This window comes from Vidua macroura, chromosome 1 (genome assembly GCF_024509145.1).
Source record: "Vidua macroura isolate BioBank_ID:100142 chromosome 1, ASM2450914v1, whole genome shotgun sequence".
NCBI lineage: Eukaryota > Metazoa > Chordata > Aves > Passeriformes > Viduidae > Vidua > Vidua macroura.
Window position 1 is genome coordinate 131,627,604 of NC_071571.1, and position 19,125 is coordinate 131,646,728.

The window sequence follows — 19,125 nt, forward strand, 5'->3', positions numbered from 1 at the left end:
CTCAAGAAAGAAGCAAAATTGAGTGCTTTTCTGAGAACTCAAAAAGGAAGTTCCCAAGAATCCTCAGGGTAAATGCCAAGAGCCCTATTATTATGGTTTTTTAGACGCTTAGAGCAATCTGTCCGATATGCAAGAAATTCAACAGGCAACATATTACAATGCCAAAATAGGCCAAGTAGTACTTTGACACAATCTAGAGACTCTTAACAAGGACACATATTTGGTCAAGTTCTTTTCTTTTTGGACTAAATTCAGCATCTTATACTTACCTGAAGTAAGTGTTTTCCTTCAGTTTTTCTTTGCTACAGGTGGCCAGGACACACCATCAGCTTGTGAAGCTCCAGTAGCTCTAATCAAAAACTTTGTCTGGATGAAAGCTGAGGTCATTAATGGCATGGTGCAACTCAAGATTTATGACTGAGGTTGCGTTGATGATCCTTGTCATTACATATGGCACAAGGCTAGTACCTCATCTCATGGAATGTATGTGAATTTGAAAACCATGTCTTTTTCATTTCCATTATCTTAATTTCCCCTTTCTGTAATCTCACTTAATTTATTTTCTCCTACCATGTATAGTCATGTATACTTTTTTGTATATAAATTGTTTTCCATTGTATTCCTTATGGCTTCTTAGACAGGTCATGCCCTTCTCAATCTTGCTGACAATGTGTGTGCATTAGTGCAATTTTTCAGCTCTCAGGTGCTTTCACAGGGACTTCTTACCACATCACCTCTTCCAATGCTTGGTCTGCTGCCTTTGGTTCCAGACACAAGAATTGCTTGCTAAGGAGATAATCTTCCTTTCCCTAAAACTCCATGTCCAAGAAAAATAAGGGCTTATTCACATCAGTAGTGACAGATTCAGTTTCCTTTTCTTGCCCTGCCATGTTTTCTGAATTCTGGGATGATACAGTACTTTTACTAGTATTTATTTTGCTTTTTGGTTGGCTTTTGTTTAGTGGGTTGGTTTCGTTGTTTGGTTTTGGTTTTAATAGCGAAGAGATGCACCTGGCCCTTAAAATGAAGGTTTTGTCTTTGAAACTGGATCTTCCTATTGTGTCCTGAGCCCTGAAGGCTCCTTTCCCTCCTGTTCTGCCCTTCCTTCCACTATGAATATATATATATATATGTGTGTATATATATATATATATACACCAATTTCTTTGCTGTCATCTTAGGAATCTTTCTTGTGACCCATTCTGCTGTCCATAGAGGGGAAGCGGTGGCATGCTGAGTAGGCAGCATCTTCCCATTCCCCAAGCTTTGCACCGGCTTGAGGAATGCACAAAGCCTAAGAGCAGCAGGAAGCAGTGTGATGATTGTAGAGATGCAAGAGTAGTGATGTAGCATGACTGAAGAAATCAGGAAGTGCCATTGATTATTTGTGATCACTTTTTACTTACTGGATTAGACTAGGAACAGGAATTGATCATAAGAAAGATCTCAATGGGAGATTGTCCTAAAGCAATATCCTGTGGCAATGGGATACAGCAGTATTGTCTCCTGTTCTACCAGGAGAGCAGGAAGCAAGGATAAAACCCTTATTTGGGGTCTAACAAGAGAAAATAAGAGCAGCCTATGTTTTTTAAGTGTCTGGGGAGCTCGTGGAAAGATTCTAGTTATGTTTTACAGCACCGTGAGTGTTGTCTTTCTGCCCTCAGAGATATGAATTGGTGGTGTGCTGTGGGATTTGCTCTGCACTCCAGACTCCAGGATGTCTGTAAATTTTGTTGACTGACAATTTGTTAATTTTTACTTTGCTTCCTATATTCCCTTCAGGCCAATATGCCAGACTGAATTCTGCAGTGCAGTTTTAATGCTCACTTTTGGGCAAAGCCTAGCTGCCAAAAAGAGACTTAGAAGAAGTCATTAGAAGACATGCAGCCTATGTTTTAGGAGATTATTGTATTGTGCAATGGATTCTTGCTATTTGCACAGTGATTAGGGAATCAAATTTCAGGTAACTTCATAAATAGTGAGAAATCTGTATATATTTCTTCAGTCCCAATCTCTCTTTGGCTTTTACCAAACTTTTTTCCTCTTTTTTCTTTGAACTGTATAACTGGGTTTTGGTTGTTTTTTTTTTTGTTTCCAGTAGATGTGGCCTGATGTGACATCTGCAATCTCTGTGTAATTTCATACACCTGGCATATTTGTTTTCTTACAAAGTCACTAAAATGGTGATGAGACTAACAAGAGCTTTCACTACCTCCTCCTAGTTTTGACTCCTCCTGTTCAGGAATATGTTCATGTAATTGTGAAGAGTTTCATCCATTTAGTGTCTAGTCATACAAGCAATGTCCTCTAACTTGGTAGAGGTAAGGGCTAGTAAGATCTCTTTTGATAGAATCCGTTATCTAAAAAGATGCTCTGAGGATAACAGCTCAATTGAAATCCTGGCTGCCTCACCAATAACTTCCCAAGGCAAACCTTCAGCAATATAGAATTCCTTTTTTTTTTTTTTTTTTTTTTTTTTCTTGTCTTCTGGACTTTCCTAACATTACTGAGTCATACATTAAGCTGGGGTCTGGATCGCCACCCATGTCACAGTTAACTCTGATCTTGTTTGAGTACCATGAGCACCCACTGATTAGGTTTGGTAGTATTCTGAAGTTATTAGGTTTTATTCCATCTTTGCATTACTGGTTCATGTATATAAAGATGTTCAGTGTATAAACTTCCAAGTTTTGGCTTTCTTGTCTATAAGGAGTTACAGCTGTGCTTGTTGTGGGTTGAGTACCAGGAACTTCAGCAATTTCCCATGATTTCCTGTTTCTCCCTAATCAGCTCCATCTTTCTTCAGTGCTGCCAACCTCTTCTGAGTCTGTATGAGTTGTGGTGCCTATGAAAACTGTTAGTAAGTTCAGAACACTCTGACATGATTATAATGTCTTGACCTATCACTTCAGGTTTTAATGTCCTCACAATAGCTGGTTTCCTTGATTACAGCAACAAGGGTCTCACTAGTCTGTGGTGACCATATTTGTGGAGGATTGAAGGAAAACCTGACAACACAAAGGCAGATAACGATTACAGAGAGGGATCCAACTAATACAGTGCCAGTGAATGTGTTTCTCACTATGTGTATTTATTTTCAGCTGCTGATAAGATCTGAGAAGTATGTGGACTGTTATTTTGTTTCTCTATAATTCTCTGTGTTTCTTCTGTAAGAGTGCAGTAACTGTGGACACTTTATCTGGAGTGTTAATATCCAGAGCACATGAGCATTTGGCCCTGGACAACTGGAAAAGATTAAATAGTCCCAGAATGTTTGTGCCAGAATGCTACAGAATTGGTGTTAGGGGTGCCCTAACCTAATATTCTCTTTTTTTCATTAAAAAAAAAAAAAAAAAGGTAAAGCCTCTGTTTCTTCATGTATTCTGGGATTACATTCAAGGTACACAGCACCTCACTTTAAATTTTAGTCCAGACAATGCTGTAACAGCTTGTACAGAGGTCTATTACATAGATTCACCTGCCTATCCATTTTTTTTTCATGTCTTTTTTCATTTTTTCATGGTTTTCCAGTTCCTTTTTCCCACTGAGTATTGTTTCTACTGCCTGTATTACTCAAGATCCTTTTTCTGAATCTGTTTGGTATTATTCTTAATTTGATGATGTTACTAAAATTTATCTACATATTGCAAAACCATTTCAGCTTATATATATATATTGAAGTTTTATTTAGGAACATGTTGTATCTGCTCTAAAGCCCTTGAAGTACTCTTTCATTCTTTTCAAGGTTTACTGCTGATTTCCAAAAGTGAGCACAGGTTTTTGCAGGGACTTTGGTTGGATTTATATGCATATATACAACATAAAATCTTACTTCGATATATAGCTTTTTTACTTATGTAAAACAAACAAGCAACCAAATATAGGTGCCAATTTTAAAATATATTTGATTGCTAGTCAACTGTTAACACAGTTAATCTCTCTGGTCAACACCCCAGACATGCAGATGATTTGGAAATGCTAATTCCTCGTTTTGTTTTGCCTTGTTTGCTTAAACATGTGATCAAATATGTATGGCTTATTCCAACATATTATGATTTCTCTTTACAAGAGTGCTTGCACTGCTTTTTAGGAGGGCAGGTGGCCCCTTCTTTCTGCTATTTCTTCCACTTCCCACAGTCTTACTTGTGGCTTGTCCATATCGTAGGGTATTTCTACGTTCTTTCATTAGATGTTGTCTTCCCATAGGATGGCCTCACCCTGCTGTTATCTTTACTACAGTGTATGTCAGACATTTAAGTATGATTAGCTAGACCTATTTGTGTGATGAAAGCCCTTGTTTGTGGCACACAAATTTTGAGTTGTGTTTTTAGGAGGTCAGAGCCAATTGTTCCACGGCTGTTGTTAGAATTGTTTTCTAGATGTAGACTGGTGTTGATGGCCAACAGTAAAAATGAGTTCTTCCCTATAGAAGCAATGTATTGTGCTTCAGAAGTGTAACCATTTCAATTACTTTAATCCTTTTCTCCAGATTTGTTTTCCCCTTCAAATCCAATCAGTCACCTGCATTTCTCTTATTGTGTCCATCTTGTTGCATCAAATACTAATGCTTTTGTAGTGCCTCCAGGGTACAGCTAAATGGTGGAAATCCTTCTCCATCTGGTTTATTAAATGAGAGGTGCCAGCTCCTCTCTCTGCTCTGCCAGTGATGCCAGCTTTGATTACTTGCCTGTTGTCCACTCCTTCAGGCATCTTATACTTTCTCTCCTTTTGTTTCTATATTTAGGATGATGGTACAAACCTAAAGCTGTAACTTTGTTCTCTTCCAACTTCGCTTTTCAAATCTGGCTTTTGTTTGGTATTTATAGATAGTTTCCTTTAGCTGGTTAGGTGAGTAGTCTGTGACTTCTGCTAAACTGTTTCACCTTGCCTTTATTTCCTGGTCACTATCCACAGTACTTCTGCCTTGGCTGTCTAATGTGAATACTGCAAATATCCTGTGAAACAGAGAGGGACTGTTTTTTATCTGCTTCTGTTCATTATTATTATTATTAAGCAGGATTAAGCTTTGACTGCACTTCATGGCTTTTTAATCTATTGTGAATGTAAAATAAGAACTTTTCTTCTAAGAATAAAGAACAGAAAGGAGGAACCACATCACTTCTGACATATTTCTGTTTGGATTTCTTCACATTAATTTGCTTGTGACTGTGAGCACACAAAAACACCTCAACAAGAAATATTGAAACTTAGTACTGTTTAGCTCTGAAAAATCCAGATTGATTCTAGACAGTTGTGCACTGAAGAACGAAAGGATATTTTTGTCAGATGAGGGAGAGTAATAAAGTGACTCAATTAAACCCAGGCGTTCTGAGGTTCCATTCATCATTCTGCCATGTGCCCCTGTGGGATCTTGAGCAGGTCACAGTATTATCTCTCATTCCCTGTTTATAAACAATATTAATATTTCTTGAATGTTAATTTAGGATAGCATTTGTACACTGATTACTGTAAAGAGGACAACAATAAAAGTCAACTCTTCTAAACTGTGCTTAAGTAGTCAGTAGTAGATTCTGCAACAATTTGCACATGCCAAAACCAAGTGATGGTTGTATCACCACGTAACAGTGGGTGACTACTGCTGATAAATAATCCATTGTATAACCATGGGGGTTTTTATGAGGTTGATTGTTGAATTCTGCTAGATTGAGATTCAGATCTGTGGGAAGGCTCTGGCAGGAGGTGAATGGCAGAGAATACAGTTCATTATGCAGGAATATCGTATTTTCAAATGTAAACGTTTAAAAATAATTTGTTGACTGTAACTCAAAGGATTTGAGTTCAATTCAGTATTAACTCACCAGGAGAGAATTAAATCCACTGAAAAGAGCATGATGAGCTGTAATTTCAAAAAAGTAAAAGGCTTTTTCTTAGTAACAGTTCCATATCCTCAAGGACAACATGAACTTTAGAAATCAGGTTCTGGGATTCAATTGTAATTTTGCCAGAAATCTGAGTTTTGGAAAGAGTGAATTCCCAGGAGAGATGTAAGGAGGTTTTAGTTGTTCTTCTGTAATCTGTGTATTGCACGCACCTCCTCAGGAAGCAGTTTGTGATCCTTCTTTGAGGACAGTTTATGTCTCCCTCTGAGTATCTCTATCTCCAGTCTCTATTGAAGGAAAGAAAAATTTTCAGGGCTCCCAGTCTGGAGTTTTGAGAAAATTGCAGTTGCTGTTGGGGGAACACTGCAGTGCCAGAAATTACGTGAAGGGACCAGGCAACTTGAGTACATGCTTTGTATCTCCATAAAGGGCATTAGAGGAATGAACATTTGTGCTCAAGCTCAAAGACCTTGAGAAGGGACTCAGCACTGTCCACATGCAGCCAAAGTCCTGGGCAGTCAAGTTCATCTGAGAGACCATTCAAGGCTGTAACTCCACAAAACTGTGGGGATTTTTTTCCCCTCTTCTTTTACTAAGTCTATAATGCTGACAATCTAGGAAAACAGAAAGGGTGTGCTGCAGTGTCTGAGAGAATGCTAACATTTCAGTCTTGTCAGAAATGCAACATGAATAGACAGACCCATGAGAAAACTTCAGCAGAGCTACTTGAAATAACAAGTGCAGCTGCAGCTTATGTTTTTGTAAGTGTAACTGTTTTTCAGTGTCTAAAATTAGGTTTCAGTCATGCAAATCTTTGTATGGTACTTCTGAGTGACAATCAGTGATGGATTCCTTTAACCCTTCCCATATAGAGTAGTATTTTTTATTCCTCCAGTATTTTGACTTTACTTAGGGACTGGCTTAACAGTTAGTGAAAGGATGCCAGAATCCAGGCAATTGCAATAAGATGACAGGGATTTGGAGAACACCATTGGAAAGCATTAGCCTTGTAGGTGATGTTTGTCCATGGAAATTTCCTGAGAGTTCCATTCAGTCCTCTAGGACCTCCCACATAAGGTATCTGAAGCTTTTAGTTTTGTTTAGTTTTAGTCCAAATATGTTTGCAGCAGAAATTTTAGCCATGAATGCATTATTATTTCCACCTCCACATGAGTTTTTCTGGCCATTACAAAAGTTAACAGGGAGCAAAACTTGTATGCTGGACAGTCCAGCTGTCATGGTTTCATAAGGATGGTCCTAGACAGTTCTATTTCAAATCATGAACTTCCAAGGAGGAGTTGTTTTAGCAGCATTTTTGCAGCAAAGCTGCTCAACAGTTTCATAGCTCTGGCAGGAAGAAGTGCTGCCCTGTGATTTGCAGTGTATCCTGGGTCACATCAACCATCAACTGTTCATTGCAGGTGAAGAGTTCTGTGGTTAGATCAGCGAGCAAGCACTGTCCTTAAAACAGGAGTTTTGTTAATACTGGTATTAATCAGCGTGTGGGCTACATCACAAGATTCAGCTGCAAGCCAGTGAAAATTTAGCTTCATGTAGATTAAATTATTAAAAGCCCACTTTGAGAGCTGGGTGTACAAAGGCGGCTTTGCCAACTGCAGGTGATCTTTGGGCTGCACTTACGGAACAATTGTTTTAAACTCTTTGATAAATAGTTATGAATTGCACACATTTCAGTTTGTTCTGTAAAATTCACTATCTGTTTATAGACAAGTTAGATTTGAAACAAGTACAATTTCCAGTAAATAATTTAAGTAACTCCACTATGCTTACATAATGATCAGGTGTAGTTAAAGCAGTCCCTTTCAAGTGACAGTACTAAAATTTCTCAGTTGAGAGAAAAAATAAATGATACTCTCCCCTGTATTATTTTCACCAACATATTTTTTATTCTCCTTTTTATTTGAATGGTAAAGTATTAAATTGTTTAACAGAACATCAAAAAGACGTTTAGTATTCTATAGTAATTAGAACCATGGGAGTGAAAGAAGCGTTTATGTAGTGAAGATTGTTCAGAGTTTCAGTTTTCTTCTGAAAATATTGTGGCTCACTTGGACAAGTGTCTTGCAGTGGCTTTTTTTTGCTCATTCCTTGAAATTGAATCCAGCCAGTCCCTTCACTTTCTTTTCATATCCAGTTAGGTTTTAAAATCTTCTCCCTTGTTGTCCCACCCCCTTCTGTTGAGGTTAATGGAAGTGTTTCAGTGGAAAAGCTTGTACTTAAAAACAGAAGAAAAGATAACTAGATTTCTCCAATCCCTCGCTTCTATTTTATTCTTGGAATTTTATTATTTATTTTATTTTATTATCTGAGATGATAATAACTATGTTATTCTACTGCCTAGTTGTTTTTTTTTTTTATTTTTAAAAGTTCTCCTCTTTAATCCATCCACATAGTTGCCTTTGGTACATAGACGTTTTGTCTCCTGCTGACTTGAGAAACATTTTTACCCTCTGTCACTGCCATTTCTACCTTATGGCTTTTTCCTTGACTACGTTTATATTCCTGTTGATACTCTTATTTTTTGCACTTTAAAAGTGTATCTCCATGAGGCTTTGTTTGCATGCCACAGCTTGTAGAAGGGAGATGTTCCTAAATGCATATGAATTTAAGATTGATTTGGTTTTTGTGGAGGACAGTGTCCAAAGAACAGACTGCTCTGAATGGTGTATTGCGTGGAGAAGGAAGGAAAGAAGAAAAACACCATCCATATGGGCTTCTGTGAATCTGAGACTTCCTTCTGTCTCCTTTCAGACCTTGCTCGCCTCTATTTACCTCAGGGGTCAGCTGATTAAAAGGAAGAAGTTTTATGGTGGTAAGACAAACATCCTCTATTCCTACTCTTTTCCTTCAGCTGAGTGTTGGCTGTGTGTTACCCTTTACCATGACCATCCTTGGAAAGGAGGAGGGATCTCCCTCTGCTGCCCCATGATGTATTCTGTTCAGTGCCAGGGCTGACTTACGTTTCTGCTGTGTATGTATATGCCTGTGTGTGGGAGAGCTTGACCCTTTCTGCTACTCCCTATCTCTAATAAATCAGAGACTTGAAGGACTGATATGGTACCCTGAAAGCTCTAATGCCTCTTCACACCTATTTGTGCTCGATAATTTTGATGTAAGAGGTAATTATAATAATGAAAATGTCATTAAATGGAGATGGTATGAAGAGCAGGTCAGTATTCTAGCTCTTAGTTTGCTTTTGTATTGCTAGCCTTCTGTTGCTTCTTTGTCTGGTTTGCTGCTTTCCAAATAAAGAAAATGGGGGGGGGTTGTTGTTTTGAGTCTTGATTTCTTTTTTGTTTGTTTGTTTGGATTTATTTATATCCTTCCTGTAGGTGTAAAATATAACATCTGTTATCAGTGAGCTTTTTAGAATTTGTTCTCTTTGCGCATTGGTCCCTGGTGATTGAGGGGGTCACTGAAGATATAAATAAGACTTGTGCTCAAGGCTGAGAAGCTAGGAATTCAACAAAAAAAAAATCACAAACAAAGCCTATGAAGCCAGAATCCTTGCAGCTGCTGGCAATTTGGGTTGCCAGTGGTGTTCACTCCAGGAGCCCTCTCCTAATGCACCTATTGTGGCGTGCAGCAGGCAGCTGCATTCTCACAAGGCAGGGATGTAAACAGAAGGACAGAGCTTGGCGATTCATACTGAGCAGAAGAAGGCCAAACAGGTGTATGACTTAAATAGTTCCCTCAAGATGTCAGCTGCTGGAGGATCATCCTCATGTCTGTAAGATCCAGCAAGTTTCTTTTTCAGTTGAAGAGCAGCTGATGTAAACTTTCATTTTCTACAGATTCTTGGAAAGCTGTTCTACTTTCCCAGCAGTTGGATAATCCCAGGGTAGAATGCATCGAACTTTATTTGGTCATTTTACTATTCAGAGTTGTTTTCTGCTTCTTGTTTGGCAAACCATATCTAATCCATGCTATTTTTAAAAGATTCTGTACTTATTGAGGAATTCTCTTGGTGCTTATGTTACTGAATATTAAAGTGAAATACAAACAGGTATGTGTAAGTTATAGTCTGTAACCTAGGACATATGTAATTATGGCAAAGCTATTATTCTTGTTTGGTAAAGCCTAATTTTATTGAGTGTCTAGCAGTCACTAAATGCAGTTTTATAAATGTTAATTTAATTGGAGTCCATGTGGTAAGAGAATAATGCTGTGTTCTTCAAAGGGAACTTTCCTTGGTAAGGCTAGTAGCTTCTGGAGCCTTTCCTACAATCCATTATTTATTTATACTATTTAATTCCATATTTACATAGTATTTTTACTCTGCAGTTTCTTAAAGTTTTCTGTGTGTATTCCTATTTGGTTTTGAATTTGACAGTCTTGATATCTTTTCAACTTACTGTGAACCAACAAATCCAATATAAGAAGCAAACAAAGCAAGTGAGTCTTGGGACAAATGATGACAGAAACACAAAATTAGGCTGAATTTATTTCTTTTAGGTTTTGCCAAGTGGTTGTAAATGGGAAATAGTCTTGATTTTATTTTTATCGACCTAATTCTTCTGAGAAGATTAACAATACTTCTGACATTTTGACTAATTGCAATTACAGTTGACCTCTCTATGCAGATAATGGTGAGAGTCTTGGAAGATCATGCACAGCAGGAGTGCAAACAAGGGCAACTTTTGTTTTGTAAGGAGTTTGTGGTGCTGGAAAAGGGGATTTACTTGCGTGGAGTTCAGGCTTTGCCATGCTGCTCGTGATGCAGAGAAAGTTACAGGAGTGCGGCACGCCTGAATAGTTCCTCTCTGTAGATAACGGTGAGAACAAGATCTGTAGTTTTCCTCCTGTTTTGCTGCAGTATGTTCCATCACCCCCTTTAAAATGTAAAGCTTTGCATGTGATGAGGGGATTTTCTGTGATATGTGGAATATATAAGTGAAAAAACAAAAGCAAAGTATGTGGAAGATGTGAGCCTGTTACCGAGTTAAGACTGTGGACTTGCTGTGGGTATAACTAGTGATTAATGTAGTCATGGCTCTACCCAGGAATGTATTTTATGATTTAAGTCAATATTAACAAACTAGCTGATCTGATATGAATTTTTGGTTTACATGTGGCTCATACAGTGAATTTTACACGTGTCCTGTAGAAAATAGGTGGTCACATATGTAATTGGAGTCTTGCATTGTGTTTGTCTGAATGAGCAAACTTAGACAACACTGGCAATTTTTAGACAACATTGCTTTTGTATTTCCCAACTCCAAAAGATTGCTTTTCTAGGTTAATGTGAAGAATGGTGCACTGAGGGTATGTGCATACACATTATGGCTGAAATAAATCTTTCTAAGCTTTTGTATAATCAAGTTTTGATTGGTTGGGTTATTTTTCCTTTTAGCTGTGTTAGAGTTCTTGTAATGTCATGCTTACTTCTCCCCTTAGGAGATTGCTATCGTTTTCTAAGGCTTCAACTTGAGATCTGTTTTCTATCAGAGCATCCAGTTTAGCTTGAAGCACTGGTTCTTACACAATTTACTTTTCCCTGGGCATTTTACCTTATCTTAGAAATAGGGGTTGGAAGTGCAGGAACAAAGTAATAGAGCATGAGAGGTCAGCTACCACAGCAAGAAGATTTAGAACTGACCTGACACCAGCAGCACATCTTTTCATCCACATTTTTTAGTTTCTCCACATTTGATTGTTTTACTCAGAAGAGAAACTATCTGCTTTTTGAATTTTTTTATTCTCCCTTTACACTTTAGTGTAAGATACAAGCAACATCTGCTTCTTACTAGCCATTTTACATGTACCTTTAACAGAGAAAATGCGGGGGGTTTTTTGAGCCTTTTCTCTGCTTTTATTCATACCATGACACTTCTCTTAAATACTTTCCAAGATGTGAAATCTAGGGATTTATCAAAAGCAAAACTCAACCACTTTATCTGAATTTTGTCAGCTGTTGAACAAGAATGTCAGGACCAAATGACTCTGAATTTGTAGTAACATTAATATGCTTTCAATTAATAGTTTAAATATGGATGAGAGGTGATTCAGTAGATCTAAAATCAAAACAGGTGCTTTTGTTAAGTAAATAAAAAATAAAAAACTACTTACCATCTCTTCTGAACACCAAATTGTGGTATTGAACTGGGGTATCATATATTAAAAAGCCTAACTGCCCTTAAAGTTTAGCAGAATTAATTTAGGGTTTGTTGGATAACAGCAGTTTTCAGAGAGTATGTGTTTGAAGCAGACACTAATGTAACTCCCAGGTGTTAGTGGGAAATGCCAGAGGTGCACCTTGCTTACCTGTAGGTACCAATGTTTTTAAGTTGAATGCTGATTCAGTCAGGGTTCTTTGTGATCTCTATAGCTGGTATTATGTGATGCTTTCCTTTTATTTTCTTTTCAAAGTGCAAGGAATGGTAAATGCAAGAGAGATTTTTTTTTTTTTAAATAAGATCCTTCTTCTTTGAAATAATAGTTCCAAAATCATGTTTGTTCAGGGTCAATGAAAAAAAAAAACACCTTTCTTGTCATCCCCCCTGCTTCCCAGCCCTCCCCTGCCCCCCAAAAAATTCTTTCTCCTGATTTTACCGAACTACATCCTGTTTGCCCAGTTTTGAGCCAAACTCAGGAATGCTTCTCTCGATCTGTTACACAGAGTCTGCTAGTAATTTCTTTTTTGTTAGTTCTTGCTCAGGTCTTGCCATATGGCCAATAGCCCTTCCAGTTCTTGGTTAGCTCTTCTTAAAAGGCACTTAATTTGCTTTGCTTAGATTTTTTTTTCTTTTTATGTACTCTTTAGCACTTTATTAAACAATTTGTTATGTAGATGATATACTCTATGGAATGTTTTGCATGCCTGTAAACTTTCATCAGGTGCATCCCAAGATGCTTATTGTCTGCCACAAATGTTCTCTATGCGAGTTCATCTTGCAGCATTAGGAATCTACAGTACTGTGGTATTGCTTTGTGTCTTTGTACTGGTCATGCTTAGGGTCCATTTCTCTTTTTGTAGAAATAATTTGGGCAGTTGTCCATTCCTGTCAGATCCTGGTATCATCTGAGCTGTTGCTGGCTCTGCCAGCCCATGTCAATATGGCTTAATTTGGGTAGTAGGGTTTACCTTTGTAATCTTGGCAGAGTGGCAGTTTAAGTATACAAATGGCACTTCCAGGTAACTTCAAGGTTTATTTTTTGGGCTAGCTGTAGGCATGTGTGGATCATAGTGAGTTGTCAGAAGCCTTATGCACAATTGTGGTGGAACATCAGGATGGAGCAGCTGCAATAAATATCCTTGATGCTTAAATTGGAGAAACAAATACAGTTTTAGGGGTTTCTTTTGTTGAGCATCTGAGAAATAACAAGGACCTTGAAATCAGTGATAAAACTTGAATTACAGCAATTCAGCATGTACACGATGTTAGTATTAAGACAAACTTGCCAGAAGATACAGGCAAAAACATTCATTTAAAATAACCAGAAACAAACAGTTTCTGCTCAGTTGTTGAATGTAGGGTTTGGGGTTTTTTAACATTAGTACATGAAACTGTCATCTCTCCTTTTTTTTTTTTTTCAGTCTGTTTATTTTACATTGTTTGGAAAGTCTTTTGGTTAACATGCTGGATTTATCCCCAAACACTCAAAGAAATATTAAACATATGCAGCAAGTTATCACAGTTTAAAAGTGGGAATGAGGGGTGCCTTTTTTTTTTTCTGACAAATAAAGGAAAAAAAAAAAAAGAAAAAAAGATCTCAACTTATAAGTCTACATGAGTTTATCCCACTCAGGGAGTATTACATGGCTCAGGAAATGCTGAGTTTCAGGTTAAATGTTATTTCAAAGGTGAGCCATGGGTCACCTGACCTGCAAAGCCGATGGAAAGAGACACTGGCCTTTGATTGAGGTTCAGCTGTAAACAATCGGGAGCAATAATTTCCTGAACTGTTGTCACTTAATAGATCTCTGAAGAAGCTCCTGTAAGACCTCTGTAACTGTACTATGTTTCAAGTATTTCCATGTGAAATTAATATTTATGCATATCTACTCTGCAGGTTATGTTACTGATTACAATATGACTTGCTATTGTTGAGAAAGGATTATTCTTCTCAATAAATAGAACTGAATAATCTCTCACATTTTACGTAATATATAGCTGTACAAAGTAGTTTTCTAATTTCCTCCTTAACATATATCCTCCAGAAATTAAATGTGTTTTTTTTTTCCAGTTTAGAAGACTTAAAAATAACCCAATTTAAATTTTTTATTGTTCGTTTAAATTTGTAGAAAAGTGTGTCTGCTGCTGTGAGAAGGCTCACAGGTGAAGATTTTCATGCATGGTTCTGGGCATCTGGTTTTGGGTGGCCCCTCAAGCAGGGTGGTTGGCCCAGATGATCTCCAGGGGTTCCTGCCAACCTCATCTGTTCTGCAATTCTGTTATTTGGAAAATAGAATTAAAATTTAATAGTCAATTTTAACTTCATTACTTGGCACAGGAAAAAAAAAAGCATTTATGGCAACCTGTTCCCTGTTCATTTAGACTTTTCATTGCTTTTCTTTCTGGTAAAGGAGTGAATGGAGTGTGATATCAAAGCATGGCAATGACCTAAATAGAGCTGACAATTAATAGAATTCTAGACATATATAATAGTAACAGTCAGATATTCTGATTAGTGTAAAAACACTTGATATATTTTGTCAAAAGGTTTATTAAAAATTGTAGCTATGTCCCTTTTGAGAGTATGGCAGGGATGGTCATGATGGTCATTCTTTTTAATAATTCTACAGTAACACTAAAAAAATTACAGAGCTGAGTTGTTAACACTGTGTTTTGTTGGTTTTTTTAACAGTCCACATACTGGGGGGCAGAGTTACCAGCCTGATGTACCCCAAATTCCCACTGCTTGCATCACTGTGGAAGATGCTGAAATGATGTCACGAATGTCTCTCCGTGGCACTAAGATTGTTGTGCACCTGAGGATGGGAGCTAAGACTTATCCAGACTCTCTGTCCTTTAACACTGTGGCAGAGATAGTTGGAAGCAAGTACCCAGATCAGGTGGGTGAAAATATACAAAAACCCCTCATTTTTTCTTTAAAAATTTGGAAGAAACAATAAAAAAAACAAATCATCCCTTTTGAAGAAATCCCTAAAACAAGTAACTTTCATTCACATGCTCTTCTATATTTTAGACATCTTAGCTTTTCAATCGTTTACAGGTAACAGGTTTCATGGCTATGTTTAGCAGGTACGTATGGTTGGAATAAACTGTCTGCACCACCAATTCTGTTTGAACATTTCATAATTTTACATTGCTGTCTTCCATTTGTAAGACTTTTCTTCTTGCTTTCTCTTTTCTTCCGACTTCTTAGCTAAAAATCATACAAACCAAATTCATGGTGCTGAAGGATTTGTGCCTGGTACAAAGTCTTCTGTGTCAGCTTAAAACATGGAATTACCTTTCAGGCAGTATGTTTTATTGTGAAAATGTTGATGTGGCCACAATTACAGCAGCACTAGAAATTGCTGCTAGAGTACCTACTGAGCCACAATGCTTTTTTAAACACTGTACTTTTTATGGCTTCAATGGAGAAGAAGAATGTCTATCTCTGACCTTTAAACCAGGCAAGAGATTTTATCTGTTTAAGAGATTTTATCTTTTCTGTGATGACAGTTCAGTAGCTCTGGCTTGTCGTGTCAGAGATCCTCAGTGAGTGTACAGTTTCAGCAGCTTGATCACTGGGCAGGGAAAGAGTAACTACCCTGATGGTTGATTGGTTTACATAACATCACCTGTGAGTCTAGCTTTGTGAAACACATGTTTACCAAGTTAAATGTTCCAACTTTGTAATTAGGGTGCATTTAATTTAATTTTATGTAATCTGCATTTTTAACAATGTTTCTAACCAGTTAATAGGCTGTCTTTCTTGAATTATGTTTGGTGTACTTCAAAATTTGACATTTCAATTATGAAGTGTTCAAATGTAGACTTCAAAGATATGTTAAGGTGCTTGCCTGGACTTGATTTTCACTTTGCTGTCCTGCTCTGTTTCTTTAAGTAATGAAGTGGATTGGGATCTCTTCACTACTTCCACTGACAAGCTCATTTTTTTAAACACTGGGTAAAGGCTTATTTACAAGCCCCCTGCTGATGATAATGGGAGTGGTAGTGGACACACTTCAAAAATGTAACCAAGAAACAGGAAAATAAAACAAGTGAATGTTTTGGTTTTTTAGTACTCAGTTCCTGTTGGAGCCTTAATGGGTGCTTCACCATGCTCATTCCATTGCGTTACTCTGGTAAAAATGGGAACCATCTCGCTATTTAGGCAATAAAATACATTGCAGATCCAAACTCTTACAAGGCCCTCTATGCCAAAGTGTTTCAAAATGCAGTACAAATCCATGGGAATAGAAAGATGCCATTTCCATAGGCCAAAATTTCAGTTTAAGTTTTGAATTGAAACAAACCCAAATCTGGATCTCGACTCTGGGATAGAAATCAACAGTGGGCGGTATTGCTCCTACAAAGGTGTAAAGGAAAACAGTTTAAAATTAGGTTGAAACCTGTGAAACATAACTGGTCACAGGTATTGCTGCAAATTGTAACTTAAACCCCTGAAATGTAGTTGAAAATGAGGATTGCTGTAGGACACTGAAGAAAGTGTGTGAAGACTGGTGAAATGTGATTCAGCTCAAGATGTAACTACACATTTAGGTATAATTGTGTTAATCTATATATTGACCAGGATTTAATATACTACTTGATTTACAAATAATTCATTTACTCATTCCATGTGATTTCAACATATTTATCAAAATGATCACCATGAACTGAAATAATATATCTGACAAGTTTATATTACAAACAATATTAATTATTAAAATACATTAAAGGATAGAATAATTTAATTTTTTCGTACCGGTTTAAAGTTTTTTGGGGGGTTATTCTTTGTTTTGCTTTGTTTTTTGTTATGTTTTGTTAATTTTTTTTTAATTTGACCACTTTTGCATCATATCCAGTGCTGTTCCTCCTTTTTCAATCATTTCTCCAAGTGCTTTATGTGTATTCTTGCATATAGCAATTGGGATTTGGGGGATAAAACTAGAAAAATGTTAAGGAAAACAGAAAAATAGTAGTTGACATATTTTAATATATTTTCTTAAAAGTTTCCTGTATTTTAGACTTAGTGTTCTGAAAGTCATTGCTGCCACAAGAAATGTTGAAATCATCAAAATGGCTACTCAGAATTGTTTGAGTTGTGAACCTTATTTTAGGTACCTATGCTTAACTTCAATACATTTGCATTTCCAAGTAACCTAAAGCAGTAAAAGAAATGTTATTACTACTGCTTTTTGAAGCATCAAGCTCTCAGGGCTGCATTCATCTTCAGAGGTGATGATGTGACATGAGCGCAGATGTCCTGTGTCTTTTTGAGGCATCTCTGTACTCTATGTGCAAGTAATTCTGAAAAATTCACCCACTGATACTTCAGGTTTCCTTCCTGCTTTATCCTTTCTGTTTGGCTGGCCAGCAGGCAGTAAGCAATTGTTCCAGCTAAAAAGAAGTGAAACCTACAGCAAGCTGCAACTTTGCAGTAGTAAGTTTTCAGGTGGTGTAGAAAGCATCTGAACAGAAAAAGGAAATGGATTTTGTCATGTCTCACCAGTGTCTCTGTTCTCTTTATAATTGTATTATTCCTTCTAAGTTTGGAAAGGACTGTTCACCCCAGACAAGACTCAGGAATTCCTATGTCACAGCAGGTGATCAGATTGTGTGTGGTCAGAGCAGAGACATCCACCATCCTCGTGAGAGTTAAGGTCCTTGTTTAGTGCCTGCTGAGGCCTGATTAACCTGTAGGTGCCTAAAGGAGCTGAGCCTGTGCCTATGAGATAATGAATTCAAGATCCACCTTTTCTTCATATAAACAAATGGGAAACAGTGGGACCAAACATGCTATGACTTGATGTCCTGGCAACCTTTCTGAGCTTGGGATCCCATTCTCATGGTGCTTAGGACAGCAGTGAGAGTAGAAAAGCTGTGGGTTGTGGGACTTAACATATTTAAGCCTGTATGACTGCTGACAACTGAGCCAAAGAGTTTTTGAAATGACAAAGGTATGGTAGCAGAACCTGCTGAGGTCCAGGCTATTGCAGGTTAGAGACATTTGCAGTCCATTCCTGCCTTTTATCTTGGAGGAGTATTTGAGAACTTTTTGCACCTAGGCCCATGCAGCTAGCATCCTTTTGTGCTGTATTGTGTGCTGGTGAGATGTTTTATTTAAACTATGTAAGCTGACACTGGAGACTGACTGACTGAGAAATTCACAAGTTTACTAATGTGGTTTTCATTTGAAATTCAGGCAGAGTTGGCAGTAAAACATGTTTATCTTCTCATTTTAATACAGATGTAACATGATTGGTCTTAAAGTGCAGCAGCAACCGTTCCCATCTCTGGGGAAATGCTATAAATAGCAGCTGTTTGTTGTTAATCTGGCTTCAATGTACCAAATGTGCCAAACATGGAACCACAAAATATGTGATTAACTGAAAAGGTATCAAAGTGGATAAAGTTATAACTCTTCTACAATCTTGACTTTCAGTGTCTTTTCGTACTGTGTGTTTCTTGGTGTGCAGCGCTGTTTTACTTATCCTACAGTTACTAAGTGATGGAAAAACTGTTTCCTAAGTGCCCTACAAAGTACATAAATTTAATGGCTGCTCATTATTCTGTGATCCAGGATAAATACTTCAGAGCAGAAACAGAGGAGCTTATAAGTGGCCTTTTCAGAATCCTGGAGAGCTGTTCCAGGAATTCACTCTTACAAAGCTTTTTGGCCTCCTGGTTTTATGGAATGCCATATCTGCAGTATGTACAATTTGAAAATTGTCTCCATTTTGAACACCAAGGACATGAAAGACCATTGAAAAATTCACTGTGGCTTAAAGCAAAGTTTGATCAGCACTTTGAAAGTATCAGTCCTAGGGATGACCTGAGAAACAGTGATGCTAATATAGTAGCATAGATTGTGAGGTTATTTACCAGTCTGTGATTGATGTAACAGAACCTGTTCTGCAAAGGACATAGATGCTTATTTATTTTTTCATTCTTCTTCTTTTCCCAGTTTCAAAGATCATCCCTGTCTCAGATTTTGTGATACTGGGCAAAGATCCAGGGAACAAGAGAACATAAAAATTATCCAGGCTTCTGAGCCTGTTAGGCATTCATGCACATAACGGAAGAAATAATTTGTAGACCAAAAATCCATCCCAACCTCAAGGAAAAAAATCAACACAAAACAACCA

General features: G+C 37.4%; 1 protein-coding gene across 1 annotated transcript in view; it reads left to right on the forward strand.

Moving 5' to 3' along the window:
- CPQ (carboxypeptidase Q) overlaps positions 1 to 19,125 on the forward strand; it is a 145,498-nt gene that overhangs the window by 36,297 nt on the left and 90,076 nt on the right. The window contains exon 4 of the mRNA XM_053991471.1: positions 14,670 to 14,877. Within this exon, the coding sequence (XP_053847446.1) occupies positions 14,670 to 14,877 (208 nt within the window). The remainder of the gene's footprint in view (positions 1 to 14,669; positions 14,878 to 19,125) is intronic.